At 32.2% G+C, this 21683-nt stretch overlaps 1 protein-coding gene across 1 annotated transcript; it reads right to left on the minus strand.

Moving 5' to 3' along the window:
- Positions 1–979: 979 nt before the first annotated feature.
- On the minus strand, positions 980–19025 carry LOC136968058 (uncharacterized). Its single transcript, XM_067262021.1, has 5 exons — positions 18878–19025; positions 2561–2631; positions 2323–2430; positions 2210–2239; positions 980–1162 (listed from the first exon to the last, which is right to left on the minus strand). Exons 1-5 carry the CDS (start codon positions 19020–19022, stop codon positions 1070–1072), a joined length of 447 nt encoding a protein of 148 aa, XP_067118122.1. The 5' UTR covers positions 19023–19025; the 3' UTR covers positions 980–1069.
- Positions 19026–21683: the final 2658 nt, after the last annotated feature.

Consider the following 21683-nt stretch of genomic DNA (forward strand, 5'->3'; position numbering starts at 1 on the left):
TCAATCGTCCCGATCAATCGGCCTGTTAGCGTATCATTGTAATGGCCTCCTTTGTCCCTCTGCCTTTTCAAAAACCAAATTGTGACTGATCTAGTTCCCGATTTAGGTAGTTTTCTATTCTTTGCTGTATGGTGTTAACTAAAACATTTGAGGCCCGGCTTAACAAGCTAATTGTTCTGTGTTTATCACGTTCTAAGGTACCCGCAGTTTTAGGAACAGGGATGAAGATGGATTTTGTAAAATCATCCGGAATATCTGCCTCTAAATTTTGTTTAAAAAATTAGTAGAATTCTTGTTCCATCTTCTCTCATAGTTTTAAAGAGTTCTACTTATATTTCATCTATTCCTGGTGCCTTTCTGTCCTTCAGTTTTTTCAATACAGCATCAATATCTTCCTTAAGAAACGTTGTGCCCTCTTCTTTTTACTCCATCCTTTTAGGTTTAAACTGTCCTCATTTCCGTATAGACTGTCTACGTATCTTTCCCATCTTAGCACTTGTTCATCTTTCTGCAATAAAATGTTTCTATTTTCATCTCCCAGAGCCCCAATTTTGCATTTTCTTTTTTTCCCTCATGTACTTCTCTTAAGTCGTTCCCATTTGCGTGGTGCTCCATTTCCAGACATAATTAATTCAACCACTTTTCCTTTGCCTATTTGCACATTATTCTTATTTGTTTATTAACCTGGAGTTCTCCATGTAGCCAATCATCTTTCATGCTGTTGGAACCAAGTGTTAGTTACAATCATGCTGGTTCTTCTGCAAAATTCAACAAGTCTACTTCCTTTTTCGTTTCTTTCTCCTAATTCCCATGGTCGTATGTATTAAAGAATGGAAAAATATAATAACAACATATTTTAATGAATCCACTAATTATAAACGGAAGGTAAATAATATAATTTTTCTTTCGTGTTTTAAACTGTTTCTCAATTAATAATTCGATTTATATTGAAGCCATTAAGTACTATAACCTCTTGATTACACTTATAACAAATAATTTAAATTGATTTTATTTATTACAAAATAGAAAATATTTACGTGTACATTATTAACATGAACATGTATAAAAATTATGACAGATGTTTAATTAGGGAAAGACAATATTCAGCTATGGATTCTCTGTTTAACAGCTCTGTTCTTGATTCTTGTAAGTATGCATTCAACTGAAATAAAAATAAAAAGTGTAATTATGACTAAATATTTAGCACAAATAACACAGTAAATTGAAATTATAAACAATTTCTTATTGATTTAGAAAAGTTCAAAAAATTCCATCTTAATTTGTTTGTATACGACAATGCTGCACATGGCGACCTACTAAAGAGGGAGGAGGATGTTCTTTGGGAAACTTATTTCTATTAACGTGTTACAAACGTGAAAAAACCCGGAAAACTCCAAGTAACCAGCCCTTTGGCGAGGCGCGAACCCACGACCAATACCAGGGGTACATATCCTTTTGGAATCAAACTGATCCAAGATTACTATGATCGTTAAAATCACGTGTACAAACGAACTATAGCGATCAGATCATCTCTATCCGCGTATACAAATGACATCTAGGATCAACTGGATCGCGATCAAATTAATCCGTGGTAGGGTAGGATCGTTTGGATCGGACCAAAAAAGAAAAATAATAATAATAAATAAATAAATTAAAGATAGCGACTGCTCAAGCTCGTAGTTGAAAGCAAAGAAATATGTTTAACTGTCGAAATGTAAAGTACTTAAAACTTATAAATGATAAGTAAAAACATTATTATTATTAAAATATCCGATAAATTGAGATGAAAAAATAAGTATTAAGAGACAATTTTGCGAGATTGTATGGCAAGAATGCATGGCGTGCACTCTTCCATTTTGCCGTTTTGTGAGCAATTTCATTCACAAAGTAAATATGATTCGATCTTTCTTGTATACTTTTCCCAACTAAAACACATGACAGAAGCTATCTGTATCACGTACTAAAGACTGATCCGATCTTACAGATCTTTCGGTTCATCTGATACAATAAGTATATGCACCCCAGTACGATCGTATCAGTCAAAGATCATAATTATTTTTAAATTAATTAAAAGATGTTTTTAATATCTGATAGTTGGCACGTTTTTTCGCTGCGTTATATTTAATTTTACCGCTAATACAATTAATTCCATTATATTCAGAACTATTTTTTAAACTATCAACCATTTAAGTAATTGTCATTCACTTACTATATCTGTTTGGTCCATACAATCGATGAACTGTAATATATATAATTAGAATTTATCATTAAGTATATGGAATTTATACTCAGAATTAATGTATAGTTCTATTAAAAACTTACACTGTTAACATTTAATCTTCCTTTACATCCTCCGAGTTTTTCAAGCGAACTGACTGCGGAGTTAAAACTGTAATATTTTTCAATACACGTATCGGCATTATCTATATACTAAATAATGGTTATATTATTAGTTTTTTGACGTAATAAAACATTAGAAAAGCCAAGTAAATATAGTACTTATAAATTTAAGCTCAATGAATTATCATCTAATTAGCATATTAATAAAAACTGTACTTACTCTACGAGTAATATTGCTCATCTTGGTCTGTAAACAATGTAAATAAGGCCTTTTAAATTCCTGAGATAATTCTGAAAGGAAAAAAATAAGTAAATAATTATTAGTTATTTCAAACATTAAAAGTGTTTTATAAATTTTTAAATTTCCATTTTGAATCTAATCTTATACAATGCAAAATACAGTACAGTGGTGCCTCATATAACGTACTTAATCCGTTCCAGGTGCACGTCCATTAAGTGAAACGTCCGTTATACGAAACTCATTTTTCCATAGAAATACATGTTAAAACATCTAATTCGTTCCGCAGCATAAAATAACCGTACTGTATCATTAAAAAAATGAACATGGGGTGCGTTCTTTTATTCCTCCGCGTAACTCTGCGCGAGCGACATTCGTTTAAAAATTCCCGCGGAACGCGTTCCTAAATTCCGGTGGGAGTGCGCGCCGTCGAACGGCAAAAACGGCCGCTTGTAGCAGTAGTTTATGGTGGAAAGCAACACGGCGTCCTCCATGGCTAAGATAGTTTCGTTTCCGGGTCCATTATGTGTTTTTATGAATGAAAATTTAGAAATTGTGAAAGCGCGAGTTAGCGCACGCGGTGATGTAAGTGTCTTTTCGAATTTTTTTCGTGGCTATTTTGAATGCTCTTTCAACAAATAATCCATTTTATGGTTAAATTTTACAATTGGGACCCTTCTTTTGTCTGTAAAAGCTCATATTTTAGAATTATAGATCCCTTCATCACGATACTACTCGATAGTGCGAGCGTCGCCATCTTTCTTTCTTTCACCGTCGTTCCTAAATGCCTACAAACAGCAGCGCACTCCCGTAGTAGCGGAGACGCAGAGCGACCGCTATTAAAGAACGCACCCATGGAGCAGTCACCAATTATGCCGGAAAGTCAGTTGTTCGCAGCCAGTCAGTTGCTCGAGTTACGTAACGGCAAACAGAAAGTCCGTTGTTCGCAGCGTCCGTTATTCGAGGCGTACGTTATACGAGGCACCACTATATATATAAATATATATAAGGATTACTTCACAATAATAGCTACACATCACACACACACGTGTGTGTGTATGTAGCTATTATTGTAAAGTAAACCTTCAAAAGTGTTTGCAAAGATGATAATTTCCTCTATTTAGGAACGTTATACGCATATAAACTAAATTTAATTATTTTTATAGAGAATTAAATTATAAACATTTATTAAACAGTAGACAAAAAATAGAAATATCTACTTCAACTTTATTTATTGTTTATTTTAGAATAAAATAATTATTAACCTCTTAACAGTGGAACAGTCGGACGCCGCCCTACCAGTTAGTTGTGGAGAGTAAACCGTGGGAAAATTTTTAAGAATTTTCCCACGCGTTTTTCTCGTTTCCGTTTAGGAAAAAAAATTTTAAACAGTTACGTCTTGTAAAGAAAAAATCGTTCTTTATTGTCACATAATTTTTTTATATGTGAATTTTTTTCGCGGTAATTTTTTGCTAAAATTTTTTTTTCAAATTTATATTAAATTCTTTTTTGATTTTCTATCCGATACGATTTTTTCAAAAGTTTTTAATTTATTTTCAATTTTATATAATTTTTTAAAGTTTTAGGCATTTAAGTCATGACGATTTTTTTCAACCTTCGAATCAAATTCAAGAAAATGTAATTGACAGTTAACGAATTTCATCCACAACAATAGATGACGTAAAAGTTGTTACGTTTACAACTACGACGCCTGGCGGCCTTTCCCCCCAGACTGAAATGTGGGTGAAGGTCGTCTCGTGTTCTACTTTCTGTAGAAGTGACGTAATCATTGTAAATAAAAGGAAATTTCAGTATATCGTTTATTTAAAATTTTAAAATTCCTTGTTCAAATTTACACCGAAATATTAAAGCGAATTAAAATATTAGCATTTTGTAAATAAACTTACTTGACATATAATAAATTTAAATAAATTAATCTTTAAGAAACAACAAAACAATAAAAAAATGTAGAAATATTTTTATATTCATCTTCACATTTATAACATATGTTATCGTCATTGACCGATATTTAATTTTAAAAACAATTTTCACAATTGGCATGCATCAGAAAAAGAAAGCATAACTTCCCTAAAACACACTTCATTGAAAAGGTCCGCTTCACTCTGAAAAAGCCGACAGTTTTATGTCAGAAATCCAATGTGTGACCTACTTTCTCTAACGTAGTAAAACAAAGTAAGTTGCAGTACAACAATACACATAAACACAAATAAATTAGTAGCTCAATAATACATACTTTCATTTATATCCATATGTTATATCCAAAAGTCAGTTCTCCCAAATTGTCGAAAAATAAATTATTTTCAACTTTTCTTTTTGTAAAGTAGCATATTCTGAAAAACAAGTTCTATATTCAGCGTAAAATTTCCACCTTTTATCCGTTAAAAACAACGCAAAATGTATGGATCCACGTAATAAAAAATTATCGCAGTGAACTTCGAAAAAACCAGAAACACAGATACACCAGACTGCACTGTACAAAATTTTGCCACGAACTGATTCATATTTTAATGCACCTGTGAATAATTTCATCACATGACGAAAAGTTTTTGAATAAAAGCTAAAAGTTTTTAAAAATTCTTTCATAAAATCCGATGAATTTAATTAATACACAATAACTAGATCTGTTTAATAAAGATTAATAATTTTCCATTATAATTATGCAAATTAGATATAAAAAAGATCATCGCGCAAATTCTCCCGCGAACCATGGATGACTCTTACGTCATCTGGATTGAAGTTTCCTGCAAAATAGTGAAAATTTTTATATAATTATTTTACTAATCCAGCCAAATTTAAATAATATAAAATGTCTAGATCTGTTTAATAAAGATTAGTAATGTACTATCATTAATATGCAAATTAGATATGACAAAGATCACTGTGGGAAAATTCCCGCCAAGATAAAAATAGCTTTCGGTCACGTGATCACCAAGAAATACGCCTTAAATTTAATGTTTGTGTACAAATTAATACATTTTAACTAATGTCATCGTTTAAAATTTAATGTTTCTGTAAAAATTAGTAAATTGTAACAAATTTCATCAAAGACAACAGAATAATTTTCAGCTCATAAAAACTCTACAATAAATGATTATTTCTTCGAAAGACGTCGATATGCACGAATAAATAATAAATATACAATAATGCTTTTATCCATTTTAAGTGGATATTGTAAAAATTAAGCTATTTAATTTGTTTGGCTTTTATAATTTAGTTTCCGAATATTTTACTGTGAAATTCCATTTAGTAAACAGAAACAAAGACAAGCTATTAATTATAAACAGGACAATAGAATAATTTTTACGTAAATTGAGTGAAAATACAGAAAAAAACAAATTATATCAAAGATGGGACAAACAAGCTTACATCCCCAGAACAGAGCTTATAATTTGTTGTCAATTTCAGCCTGTTCCTACTTCGACTGTTTTATGTTGGTAAAAAGTTAATGTTTTATCTTTATTAAACAGATCTAGTTATTGTGTATTAATTAAATTCATCGGATTTTATGAAAGAATTTTTAAAAACTTTTAGCTTTTATTCAAAAACTTTTCGTCATGTGATGAAATTATTCACAGGTGCATTAAAATATGAATCAGTTCGTGGGAAAATTTTGTACAGTGCAGTCTGGTGTATCTGTGTTTCTGGTTTTTTCGAAGTTCACTGCGATAATTTTTTATTACGTGGATCCGTACATTTTGCGTTGTTTTTAACGGATAAAAGGTGGAAATTTTACGCTGAATATAGAACTTGTTTTTCAGAATATGCTACTTTACAAAAAGAAAAGTTGAAAATAATTTATTTTTCGACAATTTGGGAGAACTGACTTTTGGATATAACATATGGATATAAATGAAAGTATGTATTATTGAGCTACTAATTTATTTGTGTTTATGTGTATTGTTGTACTGCAACTTACTTTGTTTTACTACGTTAGAGAAAGTAGGTCACACATTGGATCGCTGACATTTATACAGAAAAATTTATACTTGAAGAATTTTGTTTTGATAATTATTGCCTAGGGTTTATGTCGAAAATATTTTTCATTTATATTTGTAATTACAGTTAATTCGAATAGTAATGGCGCTTAAATATTTATAGGATTAATTGAAGTTTTCGAATTTTGTTTGAGGAAACTGAGGAAGGCAAGAGTATCGACAGTTGTATAATGAACTGAATTTAAGTAAATTAGGTGACTTTGTATGTTTCGATGTAGTTTTTTATAATATTACGATATACGAACTTTCGATTTTGTAAATTGTATTATACTAAAAAATAAAGTTTTTCGTTATTCTCCTACTTAATGATGTATTTATAATGTTTCTGAATTAAATAATACTTATTAAATTGAAATCCGAGCTTTACAAAGTACTATGAATATTAGAGAAGACCGTTTTACTATAAACTACTACGTTTTACTACAGCTTACTCCAATGTTGATTCTACGAAAAGTAGGTCAGACAAGGACCGTTAGACTAATGACGTAGGCTGTTTACTTTTTCCGGTTGCATCGGTGCTCTCCCGATAGCGTCATTTACAGAAGTCACACCTACTTTTTTCTGACGCGAGCCAATTAGGAATATTAATTTTTTTAACCAATCAGATGACGGCGGGAAATTTAAATTCGATTTATGTCGATAGATGGCCGTCTAAAATTTCATATTTATTTTAATTTTCTCTCTTTTATTGTAATTTCTCGAGAACTAAAGGATATTCCAAAACAAAGTTGGAGAACCCAACTACTCGTGAAAATTCTACGACTTCACGAAATGGTCCAGGTATTTTATAAGAATTTTTTAACGACTATAGTCGTCCTTCACCACTGCCACTCGATCGTCTTGGACGACTATTCTCGTCCTTCACTGTTAACGCGGGGGATGCGTTGCTAGACGACAAAGCGCTAAACGAAACCGTTAAACGAGACCATTTTGACATAGAGTAAATAGGGATAGGGGAACACGCGACTAAAAAATAAGCAATTTTACTATAATTTTAAGTGATTTTTATATAAATTTTCGCATAATAATATATGTTAAATAACACACAAACTTGTTTTTTGCGATGAAATCCTGTAGTTTCATTGATCGCTTTCTTTTTCTTTCCTTAAGAGGTTAAGCGGGGATGCGTTGCTAGACGACAAAGCGCTGTACATTTCTCATTGTACCAGAAACTCTTTTGATGTACAATGATTATTGTATTAGTGTTTGTATTTTCTATTATTAATAAAAATTTTAAGTGACATTATTTAAGATTTGTTTACAAGCAACTTGTTTATATGGGGCCCCAATTTAAATTTTGTCTAGGGCCCGCTAGAGGCTTAATCCGGCGCTGTGTATTGGGGTATACTATAGATCAGTGTTCCGCAAACTTTTTGTGTTCAAGGTACTGTACATCTACCAAATCAAGAAATTTTAGAGGTACACCAAAGAAAAAAACCAATGTTTATTTAATATTTATTTATTATAAAAATCAGTACAATGTTTAATGAGAAATGTGAGCCTGCTTAACTGAGCACAGGCGATCAAAATTTGGAACAATCGTTGATAAGGCTGCTCTCATCTCTTGGTCGATCGTCCTCAGGCGTTCTCTTTTTCTCGATTTAATCGTAGTGAGAGTCGAAAACCCCAATTCGCATAAGTAGGTCGTGGCAAATGGTAAGAGAATTGCAATAGCACGCTTTGAAAGCAGTGGATACTCATTTTTTATATACAGCCAAAAATGTGCTAGCTCTGTTTCGGAAAATTTTAGTTTTAATGTCCGATCAGTTTTTAGCTCCATGAATTCTTCCTGCTCGTTTATCGGTAGGTGTCCAATGGAAATGCTATCTGAGAATGGATTTCGTACCCAGTCCATAAGTTGCAGGTCACACTTAGGAAAATGAGTTCATTTTTTCTCTTAATAGCTCCAAGTGTTTCACTATCAAAGCCTGACTGTGTAATGATGAACTCAACTACTTCTTCTGTGATAAGAAATTCGCTACAAAATTGGTTGTATTTTTGTTGAAACGGTTCAGCCTGACAACGATGACTAAGTTGGGCGCAGCATTACAATATCACATTGACACGCGCATGCGTGCGGCGCGCGGGTGGGCTGTCCTGCTCCTCGCGCAACGAAACGCTTCGCTCGCATAACTCTCAGCTATGTGTAGGTGCATTACCTTCACAAAACTCGACATTTTTCCGCGGCACACCAACTATTGACCACAGCACACACTTTGCGGAACACTGCTATAGATTACTCCCTATGAAATTTCGTGTGTTTGGGTATATATCTGAACTCAGGGGACCGAGACGAGTTCAACGATACTCTACTTTTGGACCGGAGACGAAAAATAAAAAAGTGATCATACTTTTTTCCGGCGATCGCGCGATGATAGGGAGTCGCGTCGCTCTCCGCTAAGTCGGCCTCGCTATCGCGATCGGGAGTCCCGTCGCTTGCCGTTAAAATTGCCTTTAGTAGACGTTTCCCCCTTTTTTACTTTGTTCAAGAACTACCGTGAATCGATCACTAGTTTAGCACATGGCGGCGTGTGGTGGCGCCCATACGAGAGGTCAGTCGGGCCGCCATGTTCGCTGCCATAAGTAACATTAACCGAAGTGGCGATCGCGCGATGATCGGAAGTCGCGTCGCTCTCTCCGCTCTCGTATCGCGTGTTTAACGCTCCGGGAGATGACCGTAGTCCGACGTCACGGTTTGCAGACTTTACCGCAAGATGGCAATACTAGCAATTACGGTGCCGTCTGCGTGAGAGCATTAAAAAAGTATGGTAACTTAAAAAGTGTGATAACTTTTTTATTTTTCGTCTCCGGTCCAAAAATAGGGTACCGTTGAACTCGTCTCGGTCCCCTGAGTTCAAATATATAATCAAAGTCCTGAAATTCCACAGGGAGTAATCTATAGTACCCCCATGTATTGTGTACAGGGGCGGATCTACATAGGTACTAATAGGGCTTAAGCCCTGGGCCCCCAGTGTCAAGAGCCCAGAAAAATTGAATTATTATCATAAATTTTTAATACTTTTTCATTATAATATATTTTATGTGTAGATATAATGGGCTTTATAATAGTCCATACCTTTTTATTCACACAAATAACGTTTCTGCCTATTGTTTAGTGCTAGAGATAGGCCTATTATTCTTATTATAACTTTCAGCATGCCCAAAAATTTTGGTCAAGATTCGCCTCTGAAACGCAAATGTATATGTAAATAAATGAATTTTTAAAACTGATCATTTACCTATTAAAGTATGTTTGAAATCGTGTGAATGGCTTATTTAATTTTCTCTCTTCAGCTATGATAATTCACTTTTAACAAGTGCTGTGTAATTAAAATTAAGTTTAAGTAATTGCATTCATTAGACTTATGATTATATTTTATAATTATTTAAAGACCAGGCAAGATTTTTCTCGTTATCTCGTTATCAATATTATGACATATAATTGATGTAAATTAATACCTGTGATAAAGCCTAAAAATCCTAAGACATTTTAGTTATTAATATTTTTAAAAACAATGAATTAAGAATTGTTCTGATTATTATTTCACTCACGATAATAGTACAGGGGATCTGCGTCATAAAATCGTTCGTCTTATTATTATTATTATTTTTTTAATCCGAGCTTGAGCTCGAGATCGGAGAGTTTTCTCAATTTAGGGTAATCTAGGGCAAAACGAAGGCGCCGTCAGGGTAGTTCCACCAGAAGCAGGCGGACAAGCAAGGTCTATAAACACAAGATCAGGATACCAATGTTCCCTATGAAGCCACCATATTGGGTCTATAGTTCCAAGGTCACGGCATAGATTTCGTGCAGTAAGTTGCACGTTCCTTCGAGTTCGACCCACGGAATTCCTTTTATAATTCCAAATAGAGTGTCTTTTTATTTAGAAGTTACTATGACATACAATTAAAGGCTTCAACTAAATAGGTTTCAAAATAAAAAGCTATGTCAATGGTTCGTCAAGAAAGCCATTCTCACAAACTTTACATATTATGTAAAGTAAACCTTCAAAAGTGTTTGCAAGAGGTAATAATTTCCTTCATTTGGGAACGTTATACGCATATAAACTAAATTTAATTATTTTTATAGAGAATTAAATTATAAACATTTATTAAACAGTAGACAAAAAATAGAAATATCTACTTCAACTTTATTTATTGTTGACTTTATAATAAAATGATTATTAATCAACATAGTTATTTATTAGAATACTAGCAGATAGGCCCGGCGTTGCTCGGGCAAAAGTAACGATAGCGAAGATTAAGATTATTACGTTATAGTCAACCTTACCCTTTTCACAAAATGCAAGAATTGGGTCCTCCCTTTTCCAGACTAATTAGAGAATTTTTAGATGGATCTAAAAATATCTTCGATTTCCCTCAAAAACGAAAAACTCTGCATCTGCGTCTTGCACGTCGCTTTCTTTTAACACTTCCATTGTTGACACTTCCATTGTTACTTGACACTTCCATTGTCACTTAACACTTTCATCAACAATAGAAGTGTTAAGACTTAATCCTGTCCCTCTCCCCCGTGGGGAGGAATTTCGAAAAATCCCTTCTTAGTGTGCGTTCTCGTGACGTACCCTAACTGTGTACCAAATTTCAACTTTCAACTCTTAACCGTTTGGGCTCTGCGCTGATTATTATTATTATTATTATTATTATCATCATCATCATCATCATCAACTCGTCTCGATTATATATATAGATGCAATTTCTACTGTTACATTAATAATACGTAATAATTGAGAGTAATTTAAATGACTGAAAGTTTTAATTTCAATTACTATATTTTATTTCAAATTTTAAAGTGTGTTTTCAGTCCACAAACAACATATTATAACATTTATTCTGTTTAATAAGTTGCATAATCTTGTTATACAACCTGTCAGAAAACTAAAACATTACCACAAACAGTCTATAGACTAGTAGGGGAAGGTGGTACAAGATGGGGACGTCTGTTTATTCGTGGTTAACGCACTTGTATCTATCTGTTATTTGGGGAACTAAATGTCAACCTCAAAAGGGATCACGTGACGAGAGAACGTCCGAATGCACTCTTTGTTTGGAAGTAAGACAGTTTTCCACGTTTCAGCAATACTTCATCTAATTTTACGCCCGCTACAAAGTTTCTACAAAATAAGTATTATTGTGAACTTTTATATTACCTTTTAGACGAAGATATTATGGTATTCGAAGTAACCTTTAAGACTGAAATCGTTTAGTTTTGAAATAAAGTTGACCCGTGTTTGCAGTCAGTATGAAAAGTGCACGTTGGGGCAAGACGGTGGGGGCAAGATGGGGTACCCCCCATCTTGCTGCATATACTGTATTACTTTATTATTTATATTTTTACGTTTTATTTTATTTATGAAAACATTTTTTTAAATTTAAATACTATCTCAACAAGAAATAAAATATGAGACAACGATCGAAATAAAATTTTTTTTCCACAAAAATAAATATCGTTTGCTTACAAAATAGCGAAACTGAGCACGCGCGAAGTGACAGTATCGTCTAGTAAAGTAAATACGGGTAGGTTCAAACTTTTATATTTAATTATTCGGAAAATAATAATAAATGTAGCCGTTGTGATAAATGGGCACATTGTTCTTGTGCCAATATTAAAGAAAACGACAGTTTAATCATTCTAATTTGACCTCCTTGTATATATAAATAATATCCCCATTTTACCCCGTAGGTGGGGCAAGATGGTGCATTTACATATAATTTTAAAATATTAAATTTTCTTGTTTTTAAAAACGTTTTTCAAAAATTAAATTTTGTATTATATATTAGCAAACGTTATAGTTGCTGAGAATAAAAAAGAATGGTTAATGTTACCTTAGGTGCCAAGATGGCGGCTCGTCTCCGATTCCAGCAAGGAAACAGTGAGACGCACGTTCTAACCTAACCTAACCTATTCTAACCCAACCCAATAAATTACCATAATTACCACCAACAAAATTATTAGAATAGGTTAGGTTAGGTTAGAACGTGCGTCCCACTGTTTCCTTGCTGGAATCGGAGACGAGCCGCCATCTTGGCTACCTAGGGTAACATTAACAAAAAAATTATATATTTACAGACAAATTCGCCCAAGTAGGGATCACCATCTATTAGTTTGTGTTCTAGACGATACATTTTCGGCGACCGAATTTGTCTGTAAATATTTAAACTTAAAAATAACCATCGGACGAAAAAATAACAAAAAAATTATTGTTATCTTAAAGTGGTTACCATCTTATGACTTTTCAAACCTTAACGTCCTCATCTTGCCCCCTCTTCCCCCTACTAATCCGAGAATCATGTTTTAATGTAATTTAAACAGGGTTAATTAAAACCGCTTTAATTAATTTGCACACTGCAGACAATTTAGAATATTAAAGCAGATTATATACTGGATTTTTGTTTTCATCTAACGTAAAATATTTAAAATGATCGCCAATGAAACCCCGGTCAGGGGGTCCTGCTGTAGGATGTGGAGCCATGACCATCACTCTCCTGGAGGTGCTGAACACCAAACCATTTTCAAATTATGTATATAAGAAGAAATTCAACTAACTGAGATCGAAAGAAATAAACAACCAAATTCGCTCTAGAAATAGCGTACACAACTCAAAAGACTAAATATTGCGACTGTCGCCATGCATCACGCTATCGTGTCCAGACCTTGCGTTTATAGACCTTGTAATAAATAAATTGTGTGTGGCTCCATATATTACGAGATTTTATCATAAAAAATTTTATATTATTAATTATTATAAAATGGCAAAACACTGAATTTTGAGAATGGAGACGATTTTTATTTTTAAAAAAATTGTAAATGTTAATAACAAGTAAAATCTCTATTAAGTCCGATCCTTCTCGCGATATGACACATGATCCTCCTCTATCTCCCCACTCTCTCGACATTTAACCTCCAAAATTTAATTTTATAAAATATATATATTTTCTTGTTGGAGGATGTCTCGCACGTCATTTTATCGATATTTTTATTTCAACAAGTATTCTATGACTACATCTATCATGAATCTACAAGCTGTGTATCTAATAAGATGATTCATTCAATACCTGTGATACAATCTTCGGCGCGTGTACAGCATTCAAACTGTACATTCGACTTTAATAAATAAGATATCAATTGATCAATTGAGTGAGAAAATAATAAATAATATCGATTATACACCTCTAACCATTCAGTCCTCCTATCTCTTTCATCTCTCTCTCTCTCTCTATATATATATATAGGATATGAGATGAGAGATAGAGATAGAGGACTGAATGGTTAGAGTAGATATATCGATATATATTTATTATTTTCTCACTCAATTGATCAATTTGATATCTTATTTATTAAAGTCGAATGTATCAGTTGAATGCTGTACACGCGCCGAAGATTGTATCAGAGGTATTGAATGAATCATCTTATTAGATACACAGCTTGTAGATTCATGATAGATGTAGTCATAGAATACTTGTTGAAATAAAAATATCGATAAAATGACGTGCGAGACATCCTCCAACAAGAAAATATATATATTTTATAAAATTAAATTTTGGAGGTTAAATGTCGAGAGAGTGGGGAGATAGAGGAGGATCATATATAATATATATAAGGATGGAATATATATAAGGAGAGGTATACTTATTATAACATTTAAATTTTTTATACTACCGTGCCAAATTTCGTTTCTTACTCTTTAACCCATCCTAAGATATTAAACGAAATAGATGCCAACACACCAATTTTTTTTTATTTTTGCTGTTTTTTTACATTTTTCAGTTTAGGGGTCTTAAAACGTGGAGATTTGCAAGGTCAAACTTGACACGATTTCAATACCTTCCCTTGATATATATATAACAGCCAGAAAAGTAAAAAGAGTCAAGTATTTTTATATAGATAAACATACAATTCTCCTTTTTAAGAATATTACTTGTCAGTTGAACCAGCCGACGACCTTTGTTAAAGTAATTTATCATTATTACTAAATGAATATCGTATTTCGAAAATACTTTTTCGCAATATTTTCAAAGTGTTGTTTGTAAAACAATTTGTCAATCACCCGCGAATATACTATAAATGGGAGTGTTATGCTATATGATTATAATGGGAGTATTGTCTGGTAGAGAGGTTTCAATACAACTGAATAAATGAGCCAATGACACAACCTGTTTTATTTGAAAGGGACTATATACACATCATTGGTTTTGTATACAGCAGTATTAAAGTCTTTGCATCACGCATCTCTCCCCTATAACGAATGTATTTTATCATTAAATCATCAAATTAATATCGAAAATTATACTTAAATAAGTCTTAATATATAAAGTAAAAGCTTTAAAAAAATGACAATTTTAAAGACAATATATGTAATTTTTATCCATTAATACGTATAGGCCTACACATCTAGGCCTATGTATTCACGATGACAACAAACCTACGAACTTATAGAAAATTTAATATACGCATTTATATTGATTTTTCATATGTCAGCTCGTAAACATATATATGTGTGTTTACGAGCTGACATATGAAAGACTAATATTTACAAGTTTTTTCTGAGTTCGTAGGTATGTCTGTCCTCATGAATACATAGGCCTAGGTATGGATACGTATTAATGAATAAAAATTATGTACGTGTATACATGTTTATGCATAAGAATTGTTATAAAATTGATCATTTTACTTGCTACTATTGCATTATGTACTGAAGTTATTTACTTACACTCTATATAGTACAATATATTATAATATATATATAATTATATATTAAATATGGAAGCATGTAAGGTCGCCGACAGGTGGGGATAAGTAAATCCCTGTGTCAGGATGAACCTAAGGGACGTTTGCATGTGGGAGTGGCGGAGGAGGCAAATGATGACAAGTGTTTTACATAAGGAAACCCGTTTATTGGAGAACATATATGCTTACATCCACAATAGACAGTCCACTTCTCTACAGTCTTTCGGAGTGGCGAGGATTTCCCTTCCGTCGAAGCCCCGGGGCGGACGAGACGAGATCGCTGGACCGATGCTCGCAGAGGTGCGGAGGCGTCGTACGTCGTTGGCGGCGACACAACACAACACAGATCTCAGCTCTTTGCGGGATGCGGAGGAGACTCTCCCGACCTTCGGGATCCCGGGTTTTTATAGTTCTTCGCTCGCTATTCTGATTTCCGATTGGCTCCTCATCCCCTTTCCCGTTTTCCGATTGGTCTTTCCCTTGTTTCTAGGCGAAACTCGGGCGACCCGGGTCATGGGAAAGGTCCGACTCGGAGTGTCCATCTGGCGTCTTTTTGACCATTGTGTTCGGAGACTGTTGACAGATTTACATGTCTCGAACTCATAATTTAGCCCGTTAATTGCGATTTCTGTCATAATTCCATTTATTTATGGAGTTCGACTCTTCCATTTGACATAGATGGATCGTTTTGAACACGTGTTTTGGCATGTACTCCGGCACCTGTTCCGACACATGTTCCGACACTCGTTGTTTACATTTTGCGTCGCGACGTCTAGATCAAGAGTTTTTTCTTTTTCTTTCTCTCTTTTCTATATAATCTATTGTTGTAATTTAAATGGAAGAATTTCGTGATTTACGGACCTCGTCTGCAACCTCACAAGTATGTTATATAATAACGTAGTATAGAAACACGATTGCTAGGAAAAACATGAAGAATTCGATTATAAAATATTTATTTAATTAAAAGGTCTTTACGAAAGTGCTGTCTATAATAATTCAATTTTATGCAAATTAAAGTAACAGAATATAAAAATCCATTACTAGTTGAGTTACTTTCCCGGCCTAAACTTTAAAAACTTTTTATATTGTTAATTATTATAAAATGACCAAAGGTCAGTTTGGAGGGTAGAGATAAGTTTTATTTAAATAATTACAAATGCAAATAACCAGTAAAATCTTTATTAAATCCGACCTAATTGAGATATGACAAGTGATCCCCCCTTTATCTTCCTGCCTCCTTGACCTTTAACCACCAAAATTTAACGCACCAATGCATAAACCTCATTGCAAAATTTCAGAAATATTCGACACGGCAGTTATTACGCTTCAAAATGGGCGAACAAATTCATCCCCCACACAATAACATCCAGAAACCCCCCAAATTCTTTTGCATTTCTCGAAGTTTCAAGGTTTCCGAGTCCAAAAATATAAAAGTCTTGGGGTCACTTTTCGATCGATCGCCATACTTTCCCTCTGTTAACAGCCGGGAAAGTAAAAATTGCATTACATTATTTGAATACGTCATGAATCGCAAACTCGACTTTACGACATCTTATGATTATTATCTATTTAAAATAAGTAATATTGTAATGACTAGTGACATGTAATACAGGTTTAATATGACGTTAAGCCTGTCTTATATTACGAAGTTGCATAATATAAATATACTTGAAAAAGATATTGAAAGATATCCTCGATAGAAAGGTCATAATAGTAGTGTTGGGACGATGTTACATCATTTTAGATACATTTCTAATATACAGTATATATTTGCATCATTTACTGCTTACGAAGGCTTGTTTTAATCGTGCCCATCATGGATTCGGCCAGACCCACGGTCGGGATGTACAGGGGAAGGGACCAACACGAAAATATTCCTCGAGTTTTTCGACTGGGTTTCATAAAGCGATAATCGCCTTCGGGCCGTCTAATATAACCTATATATACAGTATATAAAATTGAATTCGTGTCTGTCCGTTTGTTCGAGTATCACGCGAGAACGGCTGAACCACTTAAGCCACTTTGTAAATATAATCAGAACAGTATCGGAAAGGATATAGGATACTTTCGAATTAACGTCCGTGTGTTTATCTGTTCGAATAAAATGACTTTTGATGGTTTGTTCTGCTGTATTATATGTATTTTTATATAATTATTATTCAATATATCATTTTCCCTAGTGAAGCTGTGTACCGAATCTCCATTTATTTAATTTATAGAACGATAGAGATCAATTTTGAAGACAATATAGATGATTATAGGCCTACTCTAATTTTTTTGAGGAATATTAAAGGATTTTATATTTAGGAAGACATTCAAGTAAATTTTTAATTCGTGTAGAGATAAGAATTTAAAAAATAAAAATAACGACTCACTGGAACTGGTATAATAAAGAGAAAACAACACCTTTTTTTCAAAAATTCCAGCAAACTTTAATCATATAAAAACGTTTTCAACTGATTTCATGAAGAAGACTGATGAAATCAGTTGAAAACGTTTTTATATGATTAAAGTTTGCTGGAATTTTTGAAAGAAAGGTGTTATTTTCTCTTTATAAGAATTTTATTTTTATGGAGAGATATTTAAGGATTAGGCGTTTCCCTGACCACTCTCCATTTAAATTTCGCGTTTGATTTACATAGTTTATTGATGTCGTACAGACACGAAAAGCTTCGTTTAGTTCCATTTGATTTATCATGTCCCCGTTTGATTCATTCTACTATAATTACTCAACCGTAAGAAGGAAATTGAAAGAAAGTATGATTACAAAATGGATATACTGTATTGTTAAAATAAATACCGCGAATTTGTATGGTTACAATAAATTATATTTAATAGAATTAGAAATCAAATTAATAAATATAAATCTAAACGAGTTTATGAATAAATTAATTATAATTTATGCAAGAATAATTAAGTTCAGCAACTTATTTAAATATGCTAATTCATCCGAAAAGAAAATTTTAATTGTTTATAAGATAATTAAATATACTTTCTGTTTTTTTTAGTGTAATGCAATTTATATAACATTACGATATTTAAAATGATAAAATTATTACGAGTTTTGTTTCAAATTTGCAATTATGGCGGATTTACGTGGGGATCAGGAATTTCGATAATTGAAATTTTCTTACGAAATTAAGACTTTTGGCGAATTTTTACGTTTATATCGATTAAAAAACATTAGAATTTCATCCACGAAACATTATTTTACTAGAATACTTTTTTAGAAAACGTTCCACCTGCTTTTTTGGCATGAATGTTTGTAAAAAGTTCGTTAGCCTCTCGCGATTATCGATGGCTTTCGCGTTAAAAGCTCAAAGTAATTTGTATTTTTATAAAAAAAATCAATATAAAATTTGTAAATTTAAGTATTAAAATATCTCCGATTATAATAAAAAATATATTGACTCGATAATTATTTTAAAAAATGTACTTTTATAGGTGTGAAGAGCACACTTTCCAATCGATAGTTTCTTCATTTTATAAAAGGTATTATTAATTATATTTATAGTAAAGAAGAAGAATACTTACTACATAATATCTTTAAGTATTTTTCTCCGTTTGAATTAGTAATTACGAGTAAAAAAATAAAGAAAGTTACGCCACGTCTCATACTCAGCTTCATAATGAAAGTTGGATGCATTGCATATTCACTTAGATATATCGTGCGTGACATTCAATCGGAGCATGCTCCGTTCTAACTATCATTTCTATATTTTTCTTTATCACGAATCGTTTCTAGCAAGTAAATGAGTGATGAAAAAGGTCTTTTATCGATTTTCTAAAATATAATAATAATAAAGCTATTTCTTATATATAGAATTAAGATAAAAACACTATTAAAGTTAATCGATATTTAGAATATTAAAAAGAAAAATTGTTTACATTAATGTGTTTGTAAGAAACTAATGACATTTCATAAAAAAATTAAATCAATTTTTATTTGTTATTATGATTTATTTTAGGTCATTGTATTCATGTACGTGTATTTCTGTAGGTATTCGTGTATACAACGTTCTGTACTGAAGAAAGATTATGTTTATTATCGAAAATCTATAGTTTTAAGTTAAGAATATGCATAAAATAACATAAAAATATAATTGGGAGGTCCAAAATTGAAAGGTAAAGCAATAAAAAACAAAAAACTGTACACGTTCAAGTGCTGTTTTGTTAAGAAACAAACACTTATTAAGAAATTGTTATTTTAATATATAAATATTATTTATTTAACTAAACGAAACATCATACTAAACAAATAATTGAAGGTGAAGTTCAGTTACATTTTAAATAATTCATTTTATAATCACTATTTAGATTAATGATATATATATATTTTTAAATTTTAATAATGAATTTTTTTATACAATACAGTATGTACAGTACTATATAGACATTTGCACCTGTGTGAAGCAGTAAATATAAATTGTAGAATGTTTTTAATTTCATTATTTAAATAATATAAATTATAGTAAATTGTTTTATGATCATACATACAGGGTGATTCACTAGTGGCATTTAGTAGTTTTTTTCTTGAACACCGTTGGAGATAGGGAAAGATGGGACTAATTACCAAGTAGACAGAGGGACAATTTGGAAAATAAGTCCACTAGTTTATTTACCACAGTTTTACATGACAGAAAAATGATAGTAATAAAAGTATATTTCAAAATTTATTTAAATCAGATGCTGAGAATGTCTACCCTCTTGGTGTAAACAGACATTTATTTTTCCAGGAAAGGTATTTAATACATTTTGTAATTCACATTTACTAATCTTACGAAACCTTTCTGAAATTTTAATTCTAATGTTTTTCAATAGAAGTAAACCACTTTGAAAGTAAACCATTTCCTTCATTCGTCCCTATTCGCATTTTTCACCGGATGCTCGCCCTCTGGTGTTTAAAAACGAAACTATTCTATCTGGGTCGTTTGATTAATTCTTGTGTATTATCAGCAGTAAATATGAATAACAATAGAAAAAGCAAAGCTTTCTGTTGCGTTCCAAATTGCAATTTCAAAGATTTACGGAAGCCTAATATAAGTTTTCGTCTATTCTCACACGAAAAACATGATTATTCGGAAATCGGTCGGTTATATTTATGAGCTTCTCCGAATTGTGAAAGAGTGAATTAGACTTAAGAATTGGCAGTTTCCGGTTGTCCTATTTTACACGAACAAGTCATGCTGTCAATTTTGAAAGATATTTTCTTAAAGTTAAAATGCCAGTTATTTTGTGTGGGACACAGGGTCGAATTTAAGCATTTCGAAGCCTTAAGCTGAATGTAAGTCCCCTTACCAACCCTTCACAATTTTAGAAGTCAATCATAAAAAGAAAAAAATTAAATTAGACTATCTCTCTGATTTAATACGGTTATTGGAAGAAAAAGATGTGAGGTTTCACTAGTCTTCTGTTTTATAACTGAATTCAATTAAATTTTTATACCCATTCCTTTAAAAATCTTTTTTAAAATTGGTTTTATCATTTTTTAAAAACAAAAGACCTTACGTTAATTCTTAGAAAAAAAATTAACGAAATACTACACAAAATAAAAAGTAAAGTATGTTTTGTTGGTTTGTAAAAAAATGTTTATTACAAAATTCGACTTTAATTTTTTTTTGTTTGTACAAATGTTTGAGGCTCCTTGAAAGTCGAAGCCTAAGCAACAATTTACATAGCTTTTTACTTGTAAATCTAACCTTGATAGGACAATGTCAAAGCTGATGTTTTTAACACAAAGGGCACAAATATGCATAGAACGATCTCGCTCACTTGCTTCGATACCACATAATGACGTATCCCGCTAGCAATAATTGTTCTGCTACTATAAAATTTCTCGATAAACAGCTACAAGCAGCATATATCATTATATCGGGCAGTAATATATGATTAATTTTACATTACTAGTTACGAGCGACCCAGATAAAGTAGCCATTTTGTAAAAATTCAGCGCCCTCTATAGTTTATGAAAAACGCGAATAAAGACTGGCATGAAGATTTGCAGCTTGTGAATAATTTTGGTGACTTACACCTAAAGCCATCAGAATATCAAATGCTTCTTGATGCGAATAACTCATTTTTCTTTTCACTAAATACACAAAAATGAAAAAGATTACTTTAAAAATGCCACTCCTTCATGTCTTTGAAATGTAACAATTTAGGGATTACCGAGCAAGTTAGGTAAAATAATAATATATTTCTGATAATGTACAGTACATTATTTTCGTTTGTATACTTTAAGAAATTCAAATTTGTTGTCTTTTAGTAACTTTCTTTAGTTAAATATTGAAACTGTAAAGAGTATTTTGCATCAATTTATCAAACTAACATAAGGTTCTAC

The sequence above is a fragment of the Centruroides vittatus genome, unplaced genomic scaffold (genome assembly GCF_030686945.1).
Source record: "Centruroides vittatus isolate TY-2023 unplaced genomic scaffold, ASM3068694v2 contig_1381, whole genome shotgun sequence".
Lineage (NCBI taxonomy): Eukaryota > Metazoa > Arthropoda > Arachnida > Scorpiones > Buthidae > Centruroides > Centruroides vittatus.